At 48.4% G+C, this 27,848-nt stretch overlaps 1 protein-coding gene across 3 annotated transcripts in view; it reads left to right on the top strand.

Annotated features, from left to right (window-relative positions):
- NTRK3 (neurotrophic receptor tyrosine kinase 3) overlaps window positions 1-20,874 on the top strand; it is a 345,792-nt gene extending 324,918 nt beyond the window's left edge. For all 3 annotated transcript variants that reach the window (XM_054041827.1, XM_054041826.1, XM_054041829.1), the window contains one exon: window positions 1-20,874. In XM_054041827.1, coding sequence (XP_053897802.1) covers window positions 1-186 — 186 coding nt within the window. In that variant the 3' untranslated portion in view covers window positions 187-20,874.
- Window positions 20,875-27,848: the final 6,974 nt, after the last annotated feature.

Here is a 27,848-nt window from a genome sequence, read left to right as displayed (position 1 = left end):
GTCATCGAGTGCATCACCCAAGGCCGAGTCTTGGAGAGGCCTCGAGTTTGTCCCAAGGAGGTTTATGACATCATGTTGGGCTGCTGGCAGAGGGAACCTCAGCAGCGGCTCAACATCAAGGAAATCTACAAGATCCTTCATGCTCTTGGCAAGGCCACACCAATCTACCTGGACATCCTTGGCTAGCAGTGGCCACTTGTCAAAAGTTCCTGCTCCTTCCTTCCTCCACCCTCCCCACCTCCTCTTCTCCCCGACCCTTTCAGCCCCCAAGCAAACATCTTCATATAAACTCAAGTGCCTGCTACACATACAACACTGAAAAACAAAACAAAACAAAAAAAAACAACCTGTAAGGCAGTTTGGCTTATATATATTTATAGATATATAGATATAGATATATATACCTTCCACACCAATACAGAAAGAAGCTGCTGTTACAGAAACTATAAGACTTTACAAAACAAAACAAAAAAGAAGAGAAGAAACGTAAAGTACTTAAACAAAAAAAAGGAGGAATCTTTTCCCCCAAGCTGTGGAGCAGTGAAACATGACCCTGCTGTGCTTTGTCCGCTCGTGCCGAGCTCAAGACTCTTGCTAGCGCAGAGAAAAGCTCTGGGAGGAGGCCCTGCCCCGTTTGTAAGATATGCACTGAATGTGTGACTCAGTTCCCTCCCCCGCCCCGGGCGTTCGGGCGCTGAGCCAGGGCAGTGCCCCTGGGGGAACTTGCAATTCCGCCCGCCCAGCTCCACCCTTTTCCTCCTTTTGACATTGCAGGACAATTTTTCTAATTTGCCAATTCTTAAATGTAGAGACTCAAGGCTTTCGGAACATACAGTAAAGGATCGCGGCACCTACGGGTAAACCACACACGAGAAACAGCCACCCTCCCACAGAACACAGACAAGAGGAACTGAACCTTTCTGTTGCCCAGCGCCAACCCTTTGTCAGACTCTGGGGATCAGTGCCGGGGACCAGAGCAGCTGCCTGGGAGAGCCATACAGAGAGCAGAGTTGGGGAGGGGCCTGTGCCATTCTAAGGATGCTTTGACCGCACTTCGGCATGCGGGACAGGCACCCAGCCCATGCATCGCCCCCAAATAGGGGGCGGTTTTGAAAGCAAAACCCACCGCCCTGCTTCTTTTGCCAGGGGACACAATAGAGATGTGAGGAGAGCCCCCGCCATACAGATGGGCCAAATTCATCCCTGGCGCAACGGCGCTGAAATCAGGGCTTTCCCCCAGGGTGTGTTCAAAGGCTGTAGTTTGTCATCTGGCTGGGGACTGACTGGCACTGCCACAGGGGTGCTCTTCAGGGTTAGTATGCCATGCTGCCCCTCCTCTCTTTCCCCCGCCCCCACCATCCACCCCCCTCTCCCTTGGTCCAGTACCTGCCAAAGGGGTGGGGGATGCAGGGGAAACGAAGGGGTCTGGGAGATGACTGGGAACCTATCAACACCTGCCCAGGCCCTGTTGACATTCCCCTCACGTCTCCAGGCCCTGAAAGGATTGATGCATCTGCCTTTGAGCTGCTGTGAAAATGCAGAGGCTGAAGAATAGCTCCACTGGCAGCCCGGGGAGCTGGGGGAGGGGAAGGTGGTTCCTTCCCGAGGAGACAGCTCAGCAAATGGCCACTGAGGCCAGCCTTGCATGTCAATGAGGACAAAGGCCTGGCCAAGGGGACAGGGACAGCCAGGGGAGGGGGAGAGAAGCAGGTCCTATCCCATGCCCCCATCAATAAAAGGAATCAACCTCCTGGCAAAAGGCTTCCTCAGAGACGGACTCCTGCTCGAAGCAGGCCTGGGAAACAAACGTTTCTGGTTCGTTTCTCCTCCAGCTAATGGAGGACGAGGGGAGAACGTGCCGCTTGGCAGCTCTAGCCAGGAGGAGCCTGGAGCACGGGAGCCACTGTCAAGGCGGAATCTGAAAGGTGACCGCTGCAGACCCAGAAATAGCTTGTGGGATGTGGCCCTTGTCATGGAAGGAATGGGGGGATCTTCTCCCCTCCCCTCCCCCCCCCAGCATCCCTGGCCCAGAGCAATCAACAGAGCAGGCTACATTCGAGAAAGGATCCTTCTGTCCAGCTGGCGACGTAGTTGTGGCGTGCTGCACAGAGGACACCCCCATCCCCTCCCCCCTACCATCACCCCATTTATCTGGAGCTGTCTTGGCTTAAATCAGAGGAGGGGGCCCTGGTACAGGGAGGGGAAGTAAGCAGATCCAGGGGAAGGCCTCTCTGGTGCTAGTGGAGCGGAGTCTGCAGGGGCTAAGGCTGCTGGAGAGGGATGGGTGCAGTGGCTTATTTGGCTGAGGCGGTGCTTGCTGTAATAAAGGCATTGGTGAGGGGAGTGGAGACAAAATGTGACTCTTCGGCCTGCCTTACAAAAACCAGGATCTGTCAGTGCTCGGCGGTAACGGCCAAGGCCAGTGCAGCAGACTCGGGAGTCGGGGCAGCGCGTGGGGCTGTTGGCGTTACAATGCTGCATGATTGTTTACAGGTCGCTTTGGATAACAGAACTGAGCTGTTGGCAGGAGGAAAGGCAGGGAAGGGGTGTTAATGGCCCCAGAGATCATAGAGAAACCACAGTCTGGTGCATCACCTCTCCCACGCTCTGCATGGCTTTGTTCTCCTGGGGCAGCTGGACAATGGGAGCTGGCTTTGGTGAGGGGGCCATCCAGTCTCTCCCCTCCCCCTCCGCCCATTTAACTAACCCTTCAAACCCCTTCCCCCAGTCATAGCACTCATAGACCCCCCAATTCCATGTTAAATTCAGGAGCACCCCACCCTCCAGCTCTGCTGCAAACCAGGGATTTCCCCTCCCCCGTCCCATGAGTGGTGAATTCCCCAAGCCAGCTCTGTGTGTGGGCACCTGAGCAAGGTGAGGGCAGGAGCAAGGAAAGACATCAGGCCTGAATGCAGCATGGTTATTAATAACTGGTCTAATGAAAGGAGAGGATGTTGTCCCCTGAAAGCTGTTAAGCTCCCGACACCGAGATTCAGGCTGTCAGGTGCCCTATTCTTAGCCCCACCAAATGCAATTATGGCATTGGGGAAAGGTTCTCTTGTCAAAGCTTGTTTTGAGCAGCTGCTCAGTAAAAAAGCAAAGCAGGGTTGATACCATGGAATGGAGTCATGATTCCCCTGCTGCCGCTGCTTTGGGCCTGTGGGTGTCTGGTTTTGCTTTTGTTTGTTTTGTTTCTGTACGGGTGAGAGGAAATAGTTGCAGACATGCTGCAGGAGTTGGGAAGGACGCTGGGCCAAGCTATAGGGGAACATACCAGGAGTCTCCTGAATTTGCCGGAATTAATACGGAGCCCCTTTAGTCTGCATGGCTAGGTCTTTCACCCACCACAGGACCAGATGTTCCTGATGGCTGTGAAGCCTGTGTGGTCCCGATATGTCAAAGCGCAGGATTTGGGGAAACTCATGTAGTGTGCCTCAAAGCAAAGATCTACTCTAGAATGTGGGTGCCTTTGTGGACAAGGGAGGCACAAGTGACTCCAACATTGTGCAGCTCCTCCATTCGCTCCCCCTATGAAGAGGGTTAGGTATTGCTCTGCTGCCAGGAACGCCAGAGCTCTCCCCCAGCCTGGTTACTCGCGTCATGCCCCAAGGACAGCAGTTGGCTCTGGTTTAGGCTTATTTCAATTCCCGTCCCCACATCCCCGTACCAGGGCATTCCCATTACTCCCCTCCTTTCATTGAGCTGGTCCCGAATGCCTTGTGAAAGGGGAGGTGGGCCAGACCCAAGGGAGGTCCTGGACCTTAGCTGAGAACAGGATGTTGCCCTTCCTTGCACTGGCAGTGGGCACTTTTACTTAGGGAAAAGATTAACTCAGGCAGATCCCTTCGAGGGTTTCACCTAGATGGAAACCTGCTGGGTATGAGGGCACTGGAGCTGTGCTGTGGTTGGCCCTGGGTTGTGGTCTCAGTGACCTCATGTTTTTTCCGCTCATATCTTCTGTGATTTCCCATTTCTAACATTTAGGTGAAGCAGATACTTCTTGAGGGTGGGCCATTGAGCGCTCAACCCCAGCTCTTGAAGTCAGCCTCCTATTTTGCATGCCTGTATTGTTGCTCACACAGCTTTCTACACTCCAGTTTTTGCACACACCACCAGACTTGGATGGTCATTATGTGCGTTATATGTGCAAACCTGATCACCTGGCACATGCATGTGAGTTCAAGGTTTTGAATTTGCATGAACTTGGGTGTGAAAAATGGCATGCACAAACTTCAGTGTGGAGGAATATATGTGCAACAGCAAGTGTGAAAATGTTGGGGTTCCATTGTAGAGGCTGCTTTTGAAAATGTGATCCTCAAAGCTCAGCCAACTGCCTCTCTCCTGTAGTGGGTAGAATAAGCTGTCTCAGACAGCGCTTGGAAAAGGCCTCGTAAGGAAGGGGACAGTTTTACAAGTCCAGTGCACTACTTGGGTTAAGTAAACCATAGTTGTATTGGGAAGGGCTAGTGTTATATTAAATCCCAAGTGGTGGTGATGGCAGAAACTGAAATAAGCAAAAAATAAATTGTGTGACTGGGACTACAGGAAAATGAGGCTATAATTCTGGGCAAACATTGGCAAAAAAGCAAAAGCAAAGGTCACCAGCCGGCAGGGGTCTGAACTGTGCTGTGTTGTGAGCTTTTCTGGTCTGAAATACAAGCAGTACAAGGCCTGAGCAATATTAAACCTTTCAGGGACAAAGGCAGGGAAATCCAAAGCTAAGGCTGCTGTTTTCTCTTCTGAAGAAAGGCTTTTACCTGTCAGGACCCAAGTGCATTTGCTGCCTAATGTACTAGCGATATCAGCAACTGTAACTGCAGAAACACAGAACCCGGGTCTCGGCAGGCAAGTGAAGAAGGAATTGATTTAAGCGCTGTTGTTCGTTGGGTGTATTTATTTGTCATTGGTGAATCTCATCTAAAGTGTGTTCTGTTCAGAGCTGGGATCTTAGGCAGTTTTATTACAGTTGCTTATTTATTTTTATAACGAGGCAGTTCACTTCCGGCACCCAATGGTGACTCTCATTTTACAGGCTGTGAGTGAAAAATGTTGCATTCAAGGCTAGTAGCCAAATGTACTGACAGAGAAGGCCCTCCTTGCTCTCTGCAGGTGACTTTTCTCCTCTGGGGCAGCTGTACCAGTTTACTAGACTAAGACTGTGGCCCATGCCCAGTGCCTTCCTGTACAGTTACATATGTTCACCTCTCCTGGGGCTTAGCAGCTGAAGCTCAGCTGCACACCACTAAATGGGAAGCTGGCAGTGGTGCCATGCTGAGGCCTAGCCTACAGAAACCTGACTGAGAATGCGAGGGAGAGCCTAGAGTATCTGTCATATGAGGACATGCCAGTTTCGGGGCAGGGAAGAACCAATTGTTGAGAAGACAGACACACCCACCAGAAAAGATAGCTTGCCCCCTTGGCTTTCCATTCATCAGGACTTGGTTTAAGACTTTAGTATTTTTTGTACAAAGAGGGGGAGGATTTAATCTCTGACAGGATATTTAGCACTTGGGTCATTCACCTTGCATGGGCCAGGTCTTGGCTGGGAAGCAGTCCCTCCTGTTTACCAGGAAGAGCCTGGGTTCTGTTCTATGCTGTTTAGTTGCTCCCCTGCAATGGCTCCTCTCTGCTTTTGAGACACCTACTCACGTTTCTCTAAATGTGGATTTTCACATGCAGAGGGAGCTGACGGGGCGGGGCGGTTGGCCGGTGATCGGGTCTGATGGCTCCATACAGTTGTGCCCTGCTCATTGTGGGAAGACAGGATGCCCATGCCAAGAAAAGCACTAGGCAGGTACATGCTTTGGATCGGTGCAAAGGCACATCCCCAAACGCTCTGCTGTGCTACTGTGTCCTTTTAAAGGAACAGGATGAGACTGCACCTTTGGGATGAGTATGCTGTTGGTTTGCAAAGGAGAAGAAATTGAAGGGGGAGCATGTCACTTTGTGCCCCATTACCATAATGGCTAAGTGGAAAAACTTGCTTAGCTCTTCTCCAGAATCACTGCTAGAAACCATGCTCCTGGCTGGGACCTTACGGGTCCGGTGTCTAGCCGAGTGAATGTGTTTGAAGACATCCTCCTCCCCCGAGTGGGAGACTATAGTGTCACAAATGGCACAGGTGTATGTAGTCTCTGCTCCCAGTGGGATGCAGATGTAACAGTGCATCCTTCAGTCACTTTCATGCCCCTTGTTCCTTGCCTGTACAACATGAGGCAGTGGAACAGGTTCCCAACCAAAGTGGTGGAAGTCTCATTGCTTGCGACTTTTAAAACTATGCTAGAAAATTGTGGGGAACAATCTTGCTTGGGACCCCAGGAGACAGGCTAAGTGATCTTATAGGTCATTTTCATCTCTAGCTTCTGTGGTTTCCCACTAGCCACAATTTCGCAAGGCTTCTTTACAGCCTCTGTCTTCTTCTAAAACAACCAGCTATAACAGTCCTCAAAGGAAATGGATGATTATCACATAACTCCCATTGACACTCAGGGATCCCCTATGGGAACTGATCTCCCAGACAAAAAAAGTGACTGATCCTAAAACCTGAAGTCCAGAGTTCAGCAGCTGTTCTGAAGAGGTGTTTAGCTGCAGAACTACTGGCTTCTTAAGACAAGAGCCCAGCAGGAGATGACTGAAATGCCTCTGTGAAGGAAATCATAGCATTGGGAGGTCTGAAATTTTTTTTCTTTTGCGCACGCTGGCTCTCTGTTGGTTTCCAACCTCCCAGATCTTTGCTGCTTGATATTTAGATAAGTGAAGTTGCTGCATTCACTTCCTTCAGAAAAAATAGGACTGGCACAAGCCCTGTGATTTGGCTGGTGTAGGTGCGATAAGATTCCCTCAAACCCAACCCCCCGCCACTCCACACACACACTTTTCCTTTCTGTCCTTGTAGTTCTCTGGGAGTGACAAACAGACTTTGTCAACTGAGCGAAAGTCTTAATGTGAGGTGAATCTGAAGACCACAGTTTGGACTTCAAACAGTGAGAAAATTGGCGCTGAATGATTCCGCACACAAAGCAGAAAACTTTCATTTCCTGCAGGCAGGATGGAATTGACTGTTATATTAAGACTTCAGAAGGAGCACTGCCCTGGAGTAATTTCACTGCTGTCAGGCAATGTTGACATCTAGATTAACCTCTGTGCAGTGAATTTTACAGCAAAGCTCATTGTGATGCGTGTGGGATATCTCCTGTAAATCCCAGCTGAAACCAAGGGTGTCCCACCCCCCTCTATGAGAAGAAGGGGAAGAGCCTGGCAAGCTACTGTGGTTTTTTTACCTCAGCAGAACGCGGCTCTGACCTCATCCAGGCCGTTCCTGCTGAGACAGGTTTTCTGTTCTGCTAAAGTGACAGGAGTTTTAGCCCATATTTTTTTTTAATCCCCCCAAGGTATTTAAATCAGGGGGATGAAAGGCTCTTTGCTATTGACAAACAGGTCCTGCCGTGTATCCACAAGCAGACAGTCATAGTTAAAAGGAACTGGTTAACCAGTGGCTGTTAGCGTCTCTCTCTGATTAACTCCAAACGAGGGCACTGATCAGACCGGATACAGTGAGCCATGCCGCTCACTCTCACAGCTGCTGCCAACCGGCTGCATCTAGTGTTAACCAGCCAACCCAGAGGCTAACTATTTAAACTGTGAGCACTAGACAAAAGATGCATGAATTAAAGGAGTTCACATAGTTCATTCTGCAGAAGTCAAAGGCCATTGCAAGAGAAGTCTCCAAACTCCTTATTTCTTTGCTCTGGCTGTTAAATCCAAACTGCAAGGTAGGAGCAAGTACCCTTAGTATTTTCTTTAAGAGTAGCTTCAGCAGCAAAAGTTTCCAGGGCTGAGAGGTACAGAAGCGGAACTGCCTTCTCCTCCCTTGTGTGCTAGAGACAATGCTCTCAACAGGCATTAGTAGGTACCCAGTGAAGTCACCTAGTTCTTTTGATTACCTCTGTGTAGACAAGCACTGTCAGCTGGAAAATGTCAGGACTTGAGGGTGTATCCTACATTTTAGCTATTCTTTATGCCTTGTTCTTCTTGTTCATCTCCAAACTCATATGTGTCTATAACCAATAGCAAAAATTCTAGGCAAAAAGGACAAAATGTTAGGCTCTCAGTGGCAAACCCCGAAGGCAAAATCTCCATCATATTTCTAGAAATTCCTTTCATGAAAAAAATGTTTGTTAAAGAAGTTTATTGTTTGTGAAGTGCTCTGAGATCCCTGGCTAGACGTGACTATAGAGTCAAGAGCTTCATTTTCAGAGGTAGTGCATGCATCATTAAAAAAGGGATTGATGATAAGACAGAAAATATCATATTGCCTCTATATAAATCCATGGTACACCCACATCTTGAACACTGTGTGAAGATGTGGCCACCTCATCTCAAAAATATATATATTGGAATTGGAAAAGGTTCAGAAAAGGACAACAAAAATTATTAGGGGTATGGAACAGCTTCCATATGAGGAGAGCTTAGTAAGCCAGGGACTTTTTCAGCTTGGAAAAGAGATGACAAAGCGGGGCTATGATAGAGGTCAGTAAAATCATGACTGGTGTGGAGAAAGTAAATAAAGTGTTATTTACTCCTTCTCATAACACAAGAACTAGAAGCCCCCAAATGAAACGAATAGGCAGCAGGTTTAAAACAAACAAAAGGAAGTATTTTTTCACACAACGCAGTCAACCTGTGGAACTCCTTGCCAGAGGATGTTGTGAAGGCCAAGACTATAACAGGGTTCAAAAAATAATTATATAAATTTGTGGAGGATAGGTCCATCAATGGCTATTAGCCAGGATGGGCAGGAATGGTGCCTCTAGCCTCTGTTTGCCAGAAGCTGGGAGTGAGTGACAGGGGATGGATCACATGATGGTTACCTGTTCTGTTCATTCCCTCTGGGGCATCTGGCATTGGCCACTGTCAGCGGACAGGATATGGGGCTAGATGGACCTTTGGTCTGACCCAGTATGGCTGATCTTATATTCTTATGCAGCTCCCATTGACTTCAGCTGGAGTTGTGTGTCCTCAGTATCTCTGAAAGCAGGCCTGTAAACTCTTTTTTGAACTTTTATTTGCTATCCCCACTTAGAATACAGCTGGAAGGGTTGCCTCCAAGGTTACAGAGAAGGTCATGGTGTCATTTTTGACTATGGAAAGAATATGATTGACCAATTTAACACCAAAGAAAATCAAACTTGGCGGCCTCATATAAAAAGTAATCGGTATTGTGTTTTGCTTTGGACATCCATACATTAATATTCCGCAAATATGATTTCCTCTTTGTTTGCATTATTGATGCTATAAAATGTCAGACACACTAAAAAACAAACTAAAAAAACCCTTCAGCAACCCAACCTTTGGAGTTTGGAGTAATTTTGGCAGAGTCACAAATAAGGTTGCTGTCCCTTTTGCTTCTCATGGATATTAATGCACTGGTCACTTTGCTAGCTGTATTTCAAAGAATACAAAACCCTGACATTCTTTGTGCCCCAGGCAGGAAGCCAAAAGGGCCAGGATGAAGTACCACTTTGTTATGGTTGGGTTTGTGACAGGCATCCCCTCTCTCATAGGGTCTGTTGCATCTCTGAGGTTCCCAGCAAAGCACCACTTCACAACCTTCTTTGTTCCAGCCAAGAAGGACAGGGAGTGTGTGTCCCCTTTTGTCAGAGCCATTCTATCACTTGCCGTTGCTCTTGAGCAGTACTGGATTCCTGCCTCTTGCAGTGATAGGTGGATGTTATAACTCCACAGCACACCAGCCCTTAGTTGCCCAAGAATTGAGACATGAGCAGGAAGGAGAGACCTGTATTCTTCTCAATCGCTATCTAACTACATCCCAGAATCTTAGGCACTTGTTTTCATGAGCACTGAGTGGACATCTTTACTGTGCTGTCCACAGTGAACCCTAGATTTTTGTGCCAGAGAGGATACAGGGAACTCGGAACCCATCCCTGTGTTTTTCCTGTGTTGGAGGAATTTAAATTGCTCCTTCCAATGTGCGTCTTCTTGAACTAGCTGAAGACGAGTTTCACTTGCCCAACAACTGATTTACTTTCGTCCCTCCCACTCCTCCCTGCCCCAACTCACTAAATAATGTTGTGCCATTGGCAAATGTTACATCATTATCCGCCCACCTTCCCAAGTCATTAATAACTAAATTGACCAGCACCAGCCCTGGCATCGATGTCTGGAGTCACCCCACTATTAACATTCTCTGCGCAATAGGAACTGTCCTGTTACTCTTCTCATTTGCTCCCTGTTTCTCCTTGTTAGTGTTTGATCCATAGTAGGACATTACCCCTTGCTCTGGCTATCCAGTTTCCTTATTCGTCTCTTATGAGGGCCTTTATCATAGTCTTTTTGAAAGTCTAATAAAATGATACAAATGTCTACTTTATTATTTCCTTCCCTCTTCCAAAGCATTCTCAAAAGTTAGAGACAAAATTGACTCTTACATAGGCTAGGTCGGCATGTCCCTACCTTGTTGCTTTCATCTGGGGGCTTCCCAACTATTATGTAGTTGGCTTCCCGACCCTTTTTCCTAGTCCTGCAATTAGAGCTCCCCATCTTTCTGAGGTCTGAGTGAAAATGGAGGTCAAATCATACTCTGCAGGTGAGACCTTCTGCACGATGTTGTGGGGAGGATATCTCAGCAAGTTTCTCCTTGGATTTTCCCTCCAGTGATAGCATGAGCAGGGGATTTGGGGAATCCAGAGAGAGGTAAAAGAGCTCCCAGTTCTGAAACCTCCTGCTGAAATTTCCACATGGAAATCTGGGAGCAGGGCAGGGGACACTGCCATGAAGAGCAACATTTCTCTTATTCAATCCTCCTCCCAACCTAGCCCTCTGAAGTCCACAGAGTGCCATTGGAACAGAGATACAGCTCAGGTGCATGCCCACAACACAAGGATGGGGAATTTCCAGTTGTGCCCCGTCAACCCCAATGAGATAGGAACAAAGGTAGCAAAAGTCCCAGAGTAGAAAGAGTTCTGGCTTATGATGTTTTCCCCATAGGGATGATTTAGTTTCCTTTTCTAACTCCATTATTTAAGACACAATCCCACAGTAACTATAAACATGCTCTGAAATATGGAATGAGTGCGAGGAATCTGTTTGTTTTCGTTTTTATGCCTGTAATTTCTCTCGCTGAGAATTCAGCTGTTACTCAGCCCCCAGCTGGTTGTTCTGATTGGAAAGTCAGTCAGGACTGATTCCTGATTGGATCTGCTCTAGTCCATCCTAGTTCTTACACACTTGGGCTGCGGCAATGGAAATAATCAGCAAAAAAAGACTGAGTTATTGTTACTGTGTATAGACCTGAACCCTCCACTTGGTGCTGGGCTAAAGCCTGATAGGTGTTGAACACCACAAGTGTTCACTAGAGTCAGAAAAGGTGGTGGGGTCTGGATGCCTCTTGAGATCATTCATTGTGATGTTAGGAGTACAGTTGCAGGGAATGAGGGGGTGAAATTGTACAAGAAAAAATGGGTCAAACAGATTGTTTGACATTTAGTGCAAGAAAATCCACAATTGTACATGAGACAAGATTGAACTCATCATATTCTCCCCGGAAACAAAGAATATTTGCTACAGGGAGAGGAACTTCTCTGTCCCAATAGCTTTTAATTTTGTTTTTCTTGTTCTTCTGCTAGAGCAGAACAAACCATGACTCACAACATCTTTGAAAGCTGGAAATGAGGGTGAGAGGTGGGGTTGGGAGCGGATGAGAGCCTGATCTTGTTCGGTGATGTAAATGGGTAGCAGCACAGCATCTTCCCAGAATCCGGCCCTAATCATCTGGCATCAGATTCCCCCCTCCCCCCGCCCCCAATCTATTTTGTGCAAGCATTGTTCACAATGTTGTAAATCAGCTTTATCTCTGAGATTAAGAGACAAAAGCAGCCACTAATCTGGGGATCCTGCTGTATTTTAAACCGGTAGAATCATTTCCCTGAAGTTCAAAACGCCTGCCTAAGGTCAAGAAAGACGCTGATGGAAAACCAAGCAATGAGATTGTTTTGATGACCTGTCTGCACCTAAATTTTTGCAACATGTTAATCACAGCCACCAGGGAATTCTGTGCTGAGGACAGGGACACCTCCGACACTGCAGAGATCAATTTCAGGCAGCTCTGCTTAAGAACGGTCGGTATAATAAACATTATCAGAGGCAGGCTGTCATGTAGTGTCTGCAGCTGATGACTGAGTGTTTAGTCTGTCAGATTTGTTCTGGTCTCTGGTTTCAGGGTGGCATGTTCTTACTGGCATTTAATTTGGGGCTGTGTGTTCAGCACCATGGACAACGGTCATCTGCTAGTAGTGAGTGAAATTTACAGGCTCTCGCCCAGCTTCATCTCCCACAGGGCTCTGGCTTTCCCCCCTTGTTTCTAAGCTCTGGTGGTGGTTTTTCCTAGTGGTTGCTCTTTTGTGTGTGCTTTGCTTATCAACTCAGCATGTCAAGACTCCCTCCCCCCGCCATGTTGCACCCTGAACCTGCTGACGTTGGCCTGCTCCTAAATCAGTGTGTTCCTTTCTGCATTAGGACTACTTGGGTTAGTAACGGGGGCAGGGCTGGATCTGTACATCTCCCACTCTGAGGAACAGGCCAGAGAGCTCTCAGGAGAAACAGCTTGAAGATTAATAGGGATCCATGTACGTCAGTAGTTCTCAACCTGCGGCCCAATCAGCACACAGCTGAGGCTCATGTGACATCCTCAGAGCCATACCAGGTAGTCTATATATTATGTGGATGTGGCCTACATAACACAGAGAGCTACGTATGCAGCCCACAATGGTAAATAGTTTGAGAACCACTGATGTAGGCAGTGGGCTGGCTCAGCTACCCTGGAACTGGTCTGGGACTGTCCTGGCACTTATTTAAACCTAAATGTTCAAGGACCTGGCGTTTACTTTGGAATGATGTAAGGATTTGGCCCAATGATGAGAGACAAGTTATAGCATGTCTAATGTATGAAAAGGGAACATAATCAGAGCATGCAGCTTTCTCCCGGTTGTGTTGTGGGATTTCCCCCTCTCCCCCCCCACCTTTTCCTGACACCTAAAACTTTCAACATTTGCTTTGTCCTAAAAGATTTAACCAAGTAGAATGAAACTACTGGAACTGAAGCTTCAGTGAAGTTACTGCTGATTGTCACCAGCATTTGTGAGATCAGGTTCAGGTCCAGCGACAATCAAAAAGCACTGGGCCAGCTGGAGATTTTGAAGTGCAGCCTTTGATCTGCTTTTGTTTATTTTAATATAAAATTGTCCTGTTGCAACAGTACAAGGAAATGAGTAGCTACCACATATTAGTGAGCATATTTTTTCTCAGACTCAATGGGGTAACAGCATGCAAAATCCCTCTCAGTTCAACTTAGTGTCTCTGTGCTTTTTTTCACTCTAACAGCCCTGCCCCTGCTCTAAGACCAAATGAAGCAGACAAACTCCATCTTAAGTGGCTGATTCTGCAAGCATCATGAATAATTTCCTTCCTTTGGGCAGCTTTGGGAGTGATCAGGAATTGTAGCTCCATCCCCAGCTCTTGGGTAGGGATGGGCTACCTGATTCAGGAAATGGAAGATAAGAACCGGCCAGAAACTTAGCTTAGATATGGAACCGAACCTTCAGATTAGTTCCTGGGAGCACCCCTTATTGTCTTCCCTCCCTGACCCAACAGGCCCACTGACTTGGCTGAAATCCATCTTGGGGTTTGACAGTTGTGTCTTTCCTCAAGACTGATGATGAATGTTGGGGTCACCCAAGCAGTAGGAACCTCAGAACTTATGATCTCTGATCACACAAGAGATAGAAAGAAATTCAGGTCACTAATCTCTGATCAGTGAAGAGCAGTACCAGGAGGAGGAGTTGAGAGGTAGAAGTGGGAGGGGTCTGGTTGGCATAAAGAAGAAAGAGAACTGGTGGCATAAGGAGGAGAGATGCCAGCTGGTAATAGGGTCAAGGAGCAGTATGGAGTTAGGGAGCCTGCTGGATTTCAGGGAGAGGGAGTCATAGGGCAGGAGGATATACTGGGAATTGAAGAATGGGGTGTAAGAGGGAGGCTGTTGGAAATCAGAGGGTTTGATTTGCAGGAGAGAGGAATCCTGAACAGGGAAGTCTTAAATGTTGGGAGGGAGGAGAGAAACCACAATTGACTTGTGTCCATTTGAAGCAGCTTTGAGGGCTCATCTGGACTTCCCGTCTTGTTGGGCTTCTCCCTGGTTTGATCGTGGGTCTCTCACTCAATACCTTACAAACACCAAAGTCTTATTGTGTATTCCACTGTCTGATGGTTCTTGCCCAGCCACAAGTGGGTTGTTTTGTTTGGGTTTTTTTCCCTGTGTGAAAGGGATTTGTTTCTTCAGGAGAAGTGTCCTTTAAAATTCCAGCTAAATCTGGAGGTAATTTCTTGCATGAGCAGCTTTTTATAGATAGGCTTAAAGCAGAACAAAAAAACCTTATGTTAACTAAGTGCTATTTCACATAATGTGTTCCATGAGAAATGAAGGATTTCCTGCCTTGTAAATGATGTACATTGATGTAGTTCATACTGGACACTTGGGTCGGAGGAGTTGTGCAGAAAGATTTCATGATCTGAAGGATCAGCTGGCACCTGGGACAGACATGAGGGGAGACCAGGCTGTATTTGGCAATGGAGTTTAGGTGCTGTATTCTCCCCCTCCTGAGATACTAAATACATGATGTGGTGACAATGGCTGGAAGTGGCGTGTATGTCCAAATCTCCCCCCACCCCCCAGTAGGGATGTATAATTCTCAGCATTAGAAAAATGGACCAGCTCTCAAAACAAATCTATTCCCCTGCCTCTATTCTGCAAAGATAGATGGGCCCTTGATTGGGGAAGAACTGCGGTGGTATACACAGGCTGTTCTCATCAGCAGTGACTCTAACCATTGGGGACCTGTGGCTCTACCCCACTCAGAAAAAAGGTGAAAGTAAAATCAGAGTCCAGTCAGTTGGCCTTTGTCCCAGCTCCTATGTACCTCTGTTCACAACTACAGAATGGCTCTGCCAGGTGTAGAATTCCCCGCCCCATACTATACAATTCACATTCCAGTAGGGGGCTAGGCAGCAGCTGGACCTCCCCCACCAGCCCAGTAGCTGCCACAGAGCACTGAGGGGTGCTGTAATGAGCACCTGTACAGCCCTCCCCCAATAGAATTTTGCCCTACGTAGCCTCTGGTTGGAACTCAGCCCCGTCTTTGCAGACACGTTGGGGGAACATGGCTAGCCTCCCAAAACAGGGACGTTTGACTGGATTTTTACCAGACTAATGTGAATATCAGTTAACATTTTTGAAACTCTGTATGAACAGAAAACAAAAATCTCAGTGACATTTGCTGGATTGAGTTGTTTGTTTTTACCCATTATACCAATAAGCTACAGTCGTGGCCTCTTTGGATCCTGTTTTAAATTCTGCATCTGGGTCTACAATGGAGGCCATCACCTCCCAATACCTAGCCACTATGGGGGTCATTGGTGGAGTCACATGATTAAGGGGTCAAAAATGAACTACCAGCCTTCAGGTCTTGCTATGGTTCTCAACCCCTTCCATATTACAACACCCTTTGCCATACCAGGACCCATCCAGAACCTCCCATTCTGTCAAACTAGGATCCCCTCCCATGGGACAATATGGGAAAGGCAGGGTGATGGCACATCCTAGAACCTGTCTGCAACACCCTTCCTCCCCAGGGACTCCAACTGCTAAGGGGAGGAACTCTGCTCTGGGTATTAGCCAAAGTGGGTTCCCCCGTATCCTCCCCAGGGTAATTTGGATTGAGCTCTTTGCTACACTGGGGTGGGGGGGCATGATTCCATTACAGTTTTAGACCCATAGAAGCCTTTTACAAATTTTTAAAAAGTGTTTGAAATTGAGGTTAAGGGACATCTGAAACGCTGAGGTATTTGCCCTTCCCCTGGATCCTCTCCCCACCCTTTGCTTCCCCTTTCCCCCCTCCCCAGCCTCAAAATGAAACAGAAAATTATTTTTTTAAAACTATTGATAATTTATGTTTAGTACAAAGGATGATTTAATGGCATCACCAAAGGTCATTCATTCCATTTACACGTTCCTCCTCCACCCCCTAGCCCATTCTCCCTACTCCAGCCTGTCGCCCCCTGTCATCCACCCCACACACTCCCCACCACCACTAAAGAAACACAAACACTGGAGACCATTCCGATTTGGTCAACAATCATTGGAGGACAGAGATTTAAAAAAAATACTAACCAGCCACCACACAATGAAACCATGTCCACCTTTCAATTCAATAGTCAACTGCTGCAAATAAAAGACAAACTCATTTCTTGACTTTTGTTTAAAAAAAAGAGTCTTTTATACCTATATGTCTGAGCGTGTGTATGTATATACATGCACCTGTGTTCATACACACATACGCGCACACATCTCTCTCTCTCTCTCTCTAATATAAATATATTGTACGTTAGAGCTGTAAATATTCCTTGGTCATGTGTCTATGTCTTCTTCATAGTATCATATCCTCAGTGTTACGTTAACAACTCCATTTATTGATTGATGAAACTGTGTGTAGAACTGTACCCTCCTGACATAGTTTATGTAGATCTCTCTTCTCAAATAAAGTACAAAACAACCATTAACTAGGCGTTTTTCCCCTCCTCTGTCTGCCTGTCATTCAACTTTCTTTTTATGAACATCACCTTTGATCTTTTATGTTCCAGTTTTAATCACAGGCTTGAGGCAGGAATTCTTGGGTGAAGTTCTTTGACCTGGATTTTGCAGGTCAGACTAGAATATCATAGCAGTTACTCCTGGATTTAAAATCTATGGGTGATATCCTGGCCCTATTGAAGTCAAAGGGAGTTTTGCCAATGAGGTCCATAGGACCAGGATTCACGCTAGGAAGGGGAGAGTATTTTTTGTTTAGTGGAAGCTCTGATTTGGGAGCATGAGATAGCAGGTTCCAGAGAAAAATACCAGTTTGCTGAACTGCTAACCACATCCTGATTCACCTGATGGGAAGGGTGTGAACCACCATCAGTCAGTTCCTTCTCACCCAGGTTTCTAGCTCATGAACTAGTGAAACCTAGACAAAGTCTTTGTTACAGAAATTCCATCATTCACAAGTCCCTTGACAAATGGCTTCCTTCTCCAGGCAGAGCCAGGAGGACACATCTCTGACACTTTCTTGGAGTCACTTAGGACTCTGTGTCACTATGTAACCCCTTCCCCTTCCCCCGTCACAGCGCGAGAGAGACTTGGTGGGGCTAAACTGGGTGTCAGCTCCCTGTCATCCCAGTCTGCTAGCCAGTCTCCTCTGAAGCTCTGCCAGCCTTCACTTTGTGTTGCAGGTAACACTTGGTATACTCCCATTCCCAAACACCTCAGAAGTATCTCCCTGTAGCATCCAGCCTGTCACTGGACACTCACGGAAATGACCAATCTGCTGTCTCAAAAAAGACAGTGTACACACAGCTGGGAGACTACAACCCAGGGTCCGGTCCTTCCTGACCAGATAGCACTTGGTGAAAACAAACGGAAGTTTAGTAACAACAAGCTTCACCGATTCAAGTGAGCATTGAGTAAGAATAATGGAAACAGAAATGGTTACAAATGAAACAAAAGCATAACACGCTTCCAAGAGACGCCTCGTAATTGTGACAGGCTATATTCCTTTGTCTGCAATAGTTTCTCACCCTCAAAGTCCTTTTGCAGAGCTTGCTGATTTTAAGTCAAATCAGGAGCCAAATTTTCATGAACAACCTCTGCTCCACTAAGTGTGTTCTGCAGTTAAATGGATAATGAAATGTTCTGCTGATGATGATTATATTTTCCAAGGTTTATTGTCTTTGCTTCTAGAGTCAGGGTAATCCCTGTTGATTTCACATCGCTCTGTCAATCTGTTTTTCTTGTAGACATACCAAATCAAATAGGTTTTCCTTTCTGCTGGTTTCCCCACGCTTTTAATTTACATTAGAGATTGGGAGATAACTACCTTTCCCCCTGTCTGGAAGAAACTAGTTTCTGCCTTTGTTGGGTTACAGACTTTACAGCATAATATCAGTAAGTATCCATAATTCCTCATATAGTGTTAATACATACATTTCACAATGGCATTAATGACCAGTGTGTCACCGGCTTTCATCTGATACCTTACAACAGTGGTCTCCAAAGTGGGGTGCGTGCAAGAGGATCCTTGGGGGTGCGCGGCAGGAAGAGTGCTTTTTTTTTTTTTTTTTTTGATTCGGCAGTTTGGGTGGGTGTCTGAGCGGTTTTTTTGTTTGTTTGTTTGTTTTTGCTTCGGCAAAAATGGTAGAGCTGACACGGCAGGGGGTGCGTGCTCAACATTTTTTTACTGATAGGGGTGCGCGATCAAAAAAGTTTGGAGACCACTGCCTTACAAGACACTTTTTGGACAAACACTATGAAAACCGTGGGTTAGGTGTAATGAGTTTTTCAGGCCTGATAGGAGTTGCTCACAGAGTCGTGAACCATCAATGGGCCTCTGTGTCACAACATCGCTGAGGCTTCTGAAAGAAATAACCAAAATGAAATACGTTAATAGCGGTTACCAGTGGGTGGTGCGATGGTCTGTCTGGTGGTGAAATCCCCAGGTATTTTCTACTGCTCAGAATGGCAGTGGGTCAAATGGCAGATTATAGTTACAGGAAGGCTGTGTCATTGGTGTTACGTTATATCCTGCCAATTTCTGCCATTGGCTCACCTTACCTTTCTAAGCGTGTGCTGCCTGCGGTTAGAATTAGGAGGTGCAGAAGCGTCCCAGAGTAACCATGTGAGATAAAAAGGCTCAGAATCAGCTTCAGGTTAAACCGATTCCACATGCCTACAAAAAATTAGGGGTGATGTGGGCGAAAAGGGAAGGCGGGAGGGCTTTTGACATAGTCCCCCGGGGTTTGTGCATGATTTCCTGCTTGTTTCAAGGCATGCATCCTCGCGCTTGCTTGTGGGACCACAACACTATGTGATCGAGTCACCTCACAGCTACTGGGAGGATGTGAGCCTGAGAAATGCAATGTGGAGGTGATATCAGCATATACCTGGGAGCCGCAGAAAGTGACTCCAATTATTAGACTAATGAAAGAAGCAGATAAGTGCTGAGCACTGATCAATTAACTAGGTATTTGATCTGGACTATAGTATACTGGGAACTCATTGGTTAAGGGAATTGCATAATGGGATACCGAGATTTTTCCCGACTTCAATTCCAGCCTGGTCTGGTAGATTCTTATCTGATGGCTATGGGGTGGCCTATGCGAAATGAGTCAAACGAGCCCTCGATTTAAAAGGAGACACGTGTCTACATCCAAGCAGGCACCACTTGTCCTTCTCATTGGCAGCTTCGGCGAGAACTGAACAGGCCATGGAAACCGACCCCTGGGAGAGGTCCCTGGTGAGGCACACTAGTATAGCAATGAAGCTTGCACTGCTCCTGCCCACGTTGAGACACAGAAGCTCTTTTTTCTCCAGGGCACCATCAGTCCAGTTCCTTTCTCCAGCCACCACCGTCTGATAATACACGTGCAGCATAAAGGGACCCATCACGCAACAAAGATGGAAACAAAGCTGGGGGGGGGTTGGACTCAGGACTACCCACAATCCAGCTTGTCTGATGCATCCCCAGGAGGCTTCAACCTTCCGTTCATGCACATCCCCGTGGCTCTGGCATTTCAAAGAGGAGATGGCCCCTGTGTGGCGCTGAAGGCGACAAGCTAGATATTCAATAGCATGGCTGCCATTCCGCGCCTGCAGCCCCATTGCAGAGCTTTACAACGGCTTCGGTTATTCCAGCCATCGATGCAGTATTCCACTGAGCGCCTAATTACTGCCCCACAGGCAATGGCTGCTGGGCTGGAAGGACCGGGTGGGAGGGGAAGTGCCCACCCTAGTTAAGACGCCCAGGATTCCTCTTTCCTAAGGCAGCTGGAGCTGGTGGCAGCGCTAGAGGACGTGACACTGATGAGAGGGGACTCCAAACCTGCACATACAGCCTGCGAGCCACGTAGCTGCTCATTTAGGGTTAAACTCACCCTCGGCATAAGCCCCATGAACCACTGGAGCAGTTCAAGCAGTGCCTTCCACCTCAATCAGGCCCTCTGCAAAAGGGGTGAGATTTAACCCTTAGAGAACCACTGAATTGTGCCACAGAGCTAACACCAATATTTGGATTCCTTAGGATCTAGCCCCACTTTCCCCTGGTTCACACTGACCTGCTCACAACCTTTCCCACAACCTAGCCCCCTGCAGCGGCAGCTTGCTTTAGCCTTGGAAAACACAGCAGCTGTCATTTTTGCAGGCATTCCCTCACTGCTCTGAGCCTTCTTCACTGCAGGGCCAATGAGACTCAGAATTAATGCTGTTCATTGGGGGAATCCGCCGTTGCCTCCACTACATCCAAAGCCCCCTCCCCCCCAGCCAAAAGGTCAAGCACAAAGCAGGGCTCTCCCTGTCCCACAACGGCTCCATGTACTCTTCTCCTCTTGTTCTCAGCCACCGCTGGCCTGAAGATCTCAGCACTCCAACTCAGATCTGCTGTATAATAATGAGTCAGAGGCCACCAGCCTAGCAAAGGGCTGGGTCCACCCCCGGCTCTCTTCATGCTGACTCTATGCCCCAATTACAACAACAGTCCATGTGATACCATCTCGGAGTCACTGAGAGTAAGGGTATTTGGCATCGCAAACTGAAATAAGTCTTTGTACAAATACACTTGCCGGCCAAACCGTAAAGGTGATTTGGGGAGTGTAACAGTTAATGTATTGCCTCTGACTCCAGCTGCTAGGAATTTGACTGACAATTTCTGTTTATTTATATCCCACTACATAATCTGTGGCTTCATGTTATAAATTCTTCTGATTGGAGTTTCACTGTGTCTGCTTGGATATTTATTGATCATAAAATAATCGGCGCAATCCTTTCCAGTCGAGGCAGGAAGAACTGGCGCCCATGAATTCACTTGGCAGGATCTGGGCACCAGTGCCCAGGCAGCAGGAGAAAGGGGGCTATTGTATTGGGTTATGAATTACTGAGCGCCAACCTTTCAGAATGGTTTATCGTCTCTGCCTGAATGCCTGACCTGGAGGCCTCCTTGGCTTGTGAAGGCATCAGTTGATTCCACCTGGACTTTGCAATCCGTTCTATAGCTGTGTGTGGGTAAGGGAGGCCAAGGAATGTTTTGTTAGTGTCATTAGCAGGTTCCCTGCTGTGAGGATTATTACATGTGCAATGAAATCTGTGTTTTCACAACAGTTCACTAATAGGGCCCAAGGGGCAACATTTGGCTCTTTTTGCAGCACGGAAGTTTTGCCAGCTTTTTTGGCAGCCAAGAAAATGATACAGTTCCGAGCCCCCTGGGGAAAAAAACCCTGCGCGCCTGCCCCAGCTGGGAGTCTGCCATTTCTGCTGGTGAATGTAGCTTTTCTTTCTGCACTCAGTGCTGACTCCACAATTTTTATCTCCAGTGAATCTTGCCCTATAAATTTTAGCTTCACTGATGCCAGGAGGAACAGAGCCGCCTCCCTTGTGGAAAATATAACTGACTAGAAGACGTCCCTTTATTTCCCTTTTTGGCTTAGGCTTTCTTTCATTCCCTTCCAAAAGCTGGGCCTTTGCTCTTTCAGGGACGGCACTTCTATCTGGCACAGACGTACCAAGGATGGGCAGATGTTACTCTGCCACCTTTGCTGATGGGGCCTGGTGCCGAAGATTCTGGTTCCTTTTAGTTATGATAGGTAATAAGTCAGCCGCTGCCCTGGTGCAGCACAACACTGGAAGTAAACACAGCCTAGCCCACCAGTGGCTGGACTAGAAGGCTGGTTCCCGCCATATCCATGTTATGAGGTTTGCACAGTAAGTCAGCCTTGTGGAAGAAGGCACTCAAATCCCCTTAACCTCCCTTCAGCTCCTTTGAAAATCCCAGCCTCAGTGTGGGGTCTGACAATACCCAGCTCGACTACAGCAAGCCATGTTCCTCACTGACACCCATGTATGCAGCGGTGAATCTGCTGTCGGCGAGAAGGAAAGGGTGCCACCCACCCACTTCTGGGCTGGCAGGTGGAGGGCGCTCTCTAGCGGCTCACTGGGGGACATGGATGTGCGAAGTTACACAGACGCTAAGGAGGCGTTTAGGAGAGCTACCATGTTGGCACTTCGGGGCAGGAGAGACAGTTGTGACTATGGCAGCAAGGCTCTGCCTCTCCTTTAGCCTGCAAGACACCTTGCGTTGTGTGGGGGGGACGCGGGGAGAAATGGGGGAATCTATTCATTGGCTTTTCACATTTTAACAGATGTGCTTACCCCTATCTATCCCCATTGAGGGAGGCCACAGCCTCCCACAGAGCTGCTCTTGGCTGGCCAGTGTTGTGCTCCTGAAGGTGTGCAGAGCACAGATCCAGCTCCTGCAGCCTGAGGGGTTGGGATGAAGACCTCAGCGGAGTGAAAAGGGGAATGCAGGGCCCCTCTCTCTTTGCATTTCTTCGCTGGCTCCCTTGTATCAAACATAAGCGACTTGTCTTCACTTCCAAGGCCCGTCACGAACGATCCCTACCATCTCGCCATCAGTACCAAAAGGTTGGCACCTGCCTCCGACTGGCCCATGATGTCAGCCTCCATCAGCCACTTGTTAAATTGTAATCCCCATGGTGCCTTCTCCTATGCTGGCCCTCACTGTTGGGAGAAGCTCCCCATAAACATCCACAGAGCTACCTCATTGTCCTTCAAAACCCTCCTTAAAACGCTCCTTTGCTGTGCTGCCTACAATAAACTTGACAACAGCTAGGCTGCCGGTGTGCTGAGACCACTGCCGATCATGCTAAGAAGTGTTGTCTCATTGTTTCCTTGTACTCCGCCTGTGGGTCTGTCTGTCCGTGTCCATCTGCTGTAGCTTGGCTTAGGGCTCGTCTACGCTTGCGGCGGTATGTACGGTACATGGAGCTCATGGGCGGCGCGTGAACTGCTGGCTTGGGGAGGTTAGCCCTTGGCCCCACCCCTTCTGCCCAAGGGCCCGCCCCCTCTGGAGCCCAGAGCCTCCCACTGTGGCCACCACCCCCCCAGCCCTGGGCCGCCAGAGCGCCCCAGCCCCTGAGCGCCGGGTGGCCCGGCAGCAAGGTCCCCGAGCCCTGGAGCGCTGAGTAGGTGGGAGATGCAGCCCTAGCCACCCAGACTCCCGGGCTGCAGGCTGGCCCCTCCCAGCCCTAACCCTAGCCCCTGCCCCAGCCCAGCCATGGGGGAAGAGTGCAGGCAGGGAGCAGGCGGAGGCCTGGGGGTGGAGTGTGGGCAAGGCCACGCAGGGCTGGTTGGGGAGGCTCAGCCTCTCTTGGCCTGCGATACCCGCTGCTCATGGTGTCGCTACATGCCACAGTGAAAAGCCAGCGGCAGCGTGTAGCTACACGCAGCACTGAACGGCTCTGGGGTGGGGAGGGAGGCAGCAGGGAGAGGCTCTAGCAGTGGGACACTGCAGTGTAGACGTGGGAGGCAGGGTTCAGGCACAGTGGAAAGCCACGTAGGGATATACCCTAAGGGTCTGGCCAGTCTGCTCTCTACTCGACTAAGCCGTGCCTGCCCATCTACCGTGTTGGTGATCCCCATGCCAGCTGTGCATACAGTGTCTGTACTCCACATGCCCCTGTTCGTGTAGTCATCGCCTTGGCCTGTAAGCTTTGTTCTGAGTGTGTACAGCGCCTAGCACAGGGGGCTACTGGGCTGGGCTGGGCTCCTTGGTGCTACAATAATACAAACCAGAAAAATCCTCCTCATCCCCTGAGAGGTTAGTCTGAAAATCTCCATCTTTCGGTGCAACGCGTGGGCACTAGAAGCCTTGGCGAATGGAGCCAGCGAGGGGGGGGGCAAAAACCCACGGAACGCAGTGAACGCGCCCCGCCCATGTTGGGGGGCAGAATTTTAACCATGGGCTCCCAGGAACCCCCTCCGGCTCAGCAATGGACCAGGAAAGGAGTCTGTATCCAGAGCACTATGCGCCACTTAATGAAGATAAGTCGATAATGCCAGAGCTGCCCCCCCCTCCCATCCCAGCACACACACATGCTCGCTCATTGCCCCAGCAGGCACACACGCTCTCCTCATCAGCACACACCACTCCTCCTGCTCCCTCTTCCCCTCTCCCCTCCTGGTTTGTTCCTGGAGTGCCGCCTTGGCCTGCCGTCTCCAGATAAATAATGCACCAGCTATTGTTTCTGCTGCTTCCTGCATCCCACAAACAAGCTACTCCTCGCTCCTCCTCAAATGCAGATTTGCGAGCGTTTCCTCAACTTTGGACTAATAAAACATGGGCTGGGGCTTGGATTTCAGGCTCATTAGCTCCAGGCCAACACCCTGATGGACAGAACTCACTTTTATTATTGATTTAAGACATTTACACAGCAAAGACCTTTTGAGATTCATTAAAAATACAATAAAGACGAACACAGCTCAGCCAAGTTCCCTAAGCATCCCCGCGTTCTGCTGTTCGCTCCCGCCCTGCGCCTGCTTCAGGCCCCTGCTATTTGTCTTTGACTAGCAGAGACGATGTGATTACAGGCGAGTGTGGCGGCTGGAGAGGCATCTAATGGGGCTGGAAATAAAGACACACAAAGAATAAACAGCAGCAGAGAAGTCAGCGACGGTGGGGGGTCGTTAGGCTGCTGCAAAGCACCCAGTTGAGGCAACCACGTTCTGCATGGACTGATCACATACAAACATACGTGAACACCCCCCACCCCCGATACACACACTGAGTCACTCGGCTCTTCACAGATTGTGCCTGCACAGATGTGTACACAGAGTCAGTTACATGCTTATACCATTTAAACACAGAGCCCCCAGCCATACGCATGCCCCCCACGTTGTTCATACAGACCAACTCACACATAGATCGGCTGTGCAGACATATAGCCCCAGATACACACAAATCAGACACACATGTATGCTCACCTAGACTAACCCCTGCCACACAAATAACTATAATCATACGGCTGTGATCACAGACAGTCACACACATGCCTATGCTCCGCATACACCTACGGGGACAGCTTGTCAGCTGGTGTCAATCGGTATAGCTCCCTAGCCACCCATCACCCGGCTATCTGGGCACTAGCAGCTGTGTGTAGGTATGCATAGTGGGGCAGCTCCTCAGTGGGAGTAAATCAGCATAACGCCATTTAATTCATTTACGCCCGCTGAGGATCTGCCCCACTGTATATACATACAACGGTGACAGCGGTCAGCTACCCTGGTGAAGGGCAATTGGGACATGTGTAGGCTGGACTAGCTAAAATGGGCAGAGATAGCAACACACACACAAAATCCCATTGACTGAAGGAGATAAAAGGCTCACATCCGCCCATCAGCCAGCTGCCCCCCTTCAGTCTCTGTTCAAGCTGATGGTGACAGCGCAATGACAGAGGGCGGATGTGGGCTAGTCATTGAGAAAGTGGGACCTCCCCTGGCATTGGTGGATGTTTCCTTCCGCCACCGTGCCGTATATTTCACTCCAAGCCGATTGCCTGCCATGGCGATCCCACAGAGGCTCCAGTGTTCACGGTAACCTTTTCAAGGCCCATAAACCCCTGCACACATTACCCTTTAGAAACCAGTAAGCCTGTGCCTTCCATGCGATCCACTCGGACAGCGGCAGTAATGGGGTCCTGCCCTGCGGGTTAGAGTCATCCAAACACATGGTTAACAGTGTCATGCTTTACTCACTGCACTCGCAAGGCAGGAGGAGTGTCACGCAGGAGCCACTTTTAAATTATGTCCTACCCAATCCTGGTGACTGTTCTTCCCCGAGAAAAGCAGCATGCGCTAGGGGCTTCTCATTACCATTCGGCCAGCTATTACCATTGTGGGGCTGTAATAAACACCTCCATAATGACCAAAGGGGAGGTCTTTCTAGGCTAATAAAGATATGGCCAAAAAATACCTAAGGACGTAGTAGTGACCAGGATGGGCAATTTCCTCAAAGCCAGACAAATGAAGAGCTCTTCAAGCAACACCTTTATCCTCATGGCATAGCCTGTAAACACAGCTGCCCTCCGCACCATCTAGTCTTCGAATGAATTCCTTTACCAGCCCGACTTTTCTACTCGCCACATTTTTCCTGCTGTGGGCCATCTGTGGATCCAGATCCATCCACAAAGTGCTAAGGATGTTTCAAATGGAGAGAGAGTAGGTGGGTGTGAAGCACATGGAGGGATAGGAGGCAAATGTCATGACACCTCTGGATGCATCATCTGAGGGGACTGAACCAGGCTCTCTCAGCATGAGCATCACCTGGTTTTGCTCATGAAGCAGACCTATGTGCGCAAGGCCAGTAGCAGACTCACAAACCTCTATAACCTGGTCTAGCCATAAGCGGTGGCCAAATAGACTTCATGTGTTCATTTGGTTTGCACGAGCATAGAAAGCAACATGGAGGTCATGGTCCCGCCGTGCTTGGCATTGGTAAGGCCTCCGCTGTGTCCAGTTCTAGGTGCCACAATGTAAAGAAGATGTGGACCAATTGCAGCAAGTCCTGAGGAGAGCCACAAAAATGATAAAAGGTTGAGAAAAACTTGACCTATGGGAAAAGGTTACAAAAAACTGGGCATGTTTAGGCGTGAGGGGGGACCTGATAACAGTCTTCAAATATGTTAAGGGCTGGTATAAAAAGGATGGTGATTAATTGTTCTCCGGGTCCATTGGAAGTAGAACAAGAAGGCATGGACTAAATCTGCAGCAAGGATGATTTAGGTTAGCTATGAGGAAAATCTTTCTAACTATAAGGATAGTTAATCCCTGGTACGGGCTATCAAGGGAGGCTGTGGAATCCCCGTCACTGGAGGTTTTTAAAAACCGGTGGCACAAACCCCTGTCATGGATGGTCTACTGATCCTGCCCCAGTACAGGGGGATGGCCTACATGACCTCTTGAGGTCCCTTCCAGCCAAAACATTTCTATGGCAGGAGGCCTCCAGCATGGCAAGATGACTGAGGCTGCCCCCATTCTAGACTACAGCTTTTGGAGGGAAATTGTAGCTGTGGGCTATTTTCTCTGGAAATGCTTATTTTTTCTGCCAATAAAAGATAAAGAAAATGTCACCTAGTAGTTAGTGCAATAGACTCTAAGTCCTAGTCTCAGCCTAGCCTCTGAATCACTGTGTGACCTTGAGGGTTGGTCACTTACACACTGTGTGCCTCAGTTTCCCCATCAATGTAATGGGTAAAGTAAGCCTTACCCATAATACTTTGCACTCATATAGAGCCTCCCATCCAGGGAGTGCAAAGCACCTTCCAATAAATTATCCCTCACAACACTTCAGTCAGGAAGAGAAGCCTTAGCCCCATTTTTTGGGGAAAAAGTGGAAACTCAGGCATGGAGAGATTAAGTGATTTGCCCAAAGTCACACAGTAAGCCTGTGGCAGAGCTAGCATTAAATCCTAGCCCTCCTGAACTGCCAGGCCCAGGCCTTAACTAGAAGACCAGCTCCCTGCTTTTGCTTGACAGGAGCTGTGATGCTTCATTGATGCTCTGTTCTGTACTAGTATCAGAGGGGTAGCCGTGTTAGTCTGAATCTGTAAAAAGCAACAGAGGGTCCTGTGGCACCTTTAAGACTAACAGAAGTAGTGGGAGCATAAGCTTTCGTGGGTAAGAACCTCACTTCTGCATCCGAAGAAGTGAGGTTCTTACCCACGAAAGTTTATGCTCCCAATACTTCTGTTAGTCTCAAAGGTGCCACAGGAACCTCTGTCGTTCTGTACTAGATGGTTTTACAATATGAAACACTGGTTAAAAACTCTTTTAGCCAGGCAGCCCTTCTCTGGAACACCTGAAATCCCAGCACCACAAACAGCCAAGTGCTGCAGGGCAC

This window comes from Malaclemys terrapin, chromosome 10 (assembly GCF_027887155.1).
Source record: "Malaclemys terrapin pileata isolate rMalTer1 chromosome 10, rMalTer1.hap1, whole genome shotgun sequence".
In the NCBI taxonomy this organism is placed as follows: Eukaryota; Metazoa; Chordata; order Testudines; family Emydidae; genus Malaclemys; species Malaclemys terrapin.
The sequence above is the reverse complement of the archived record's forward strand: the minus strand, read 5'-3'. Positions and strand labels throughout refer to the sequence as shown.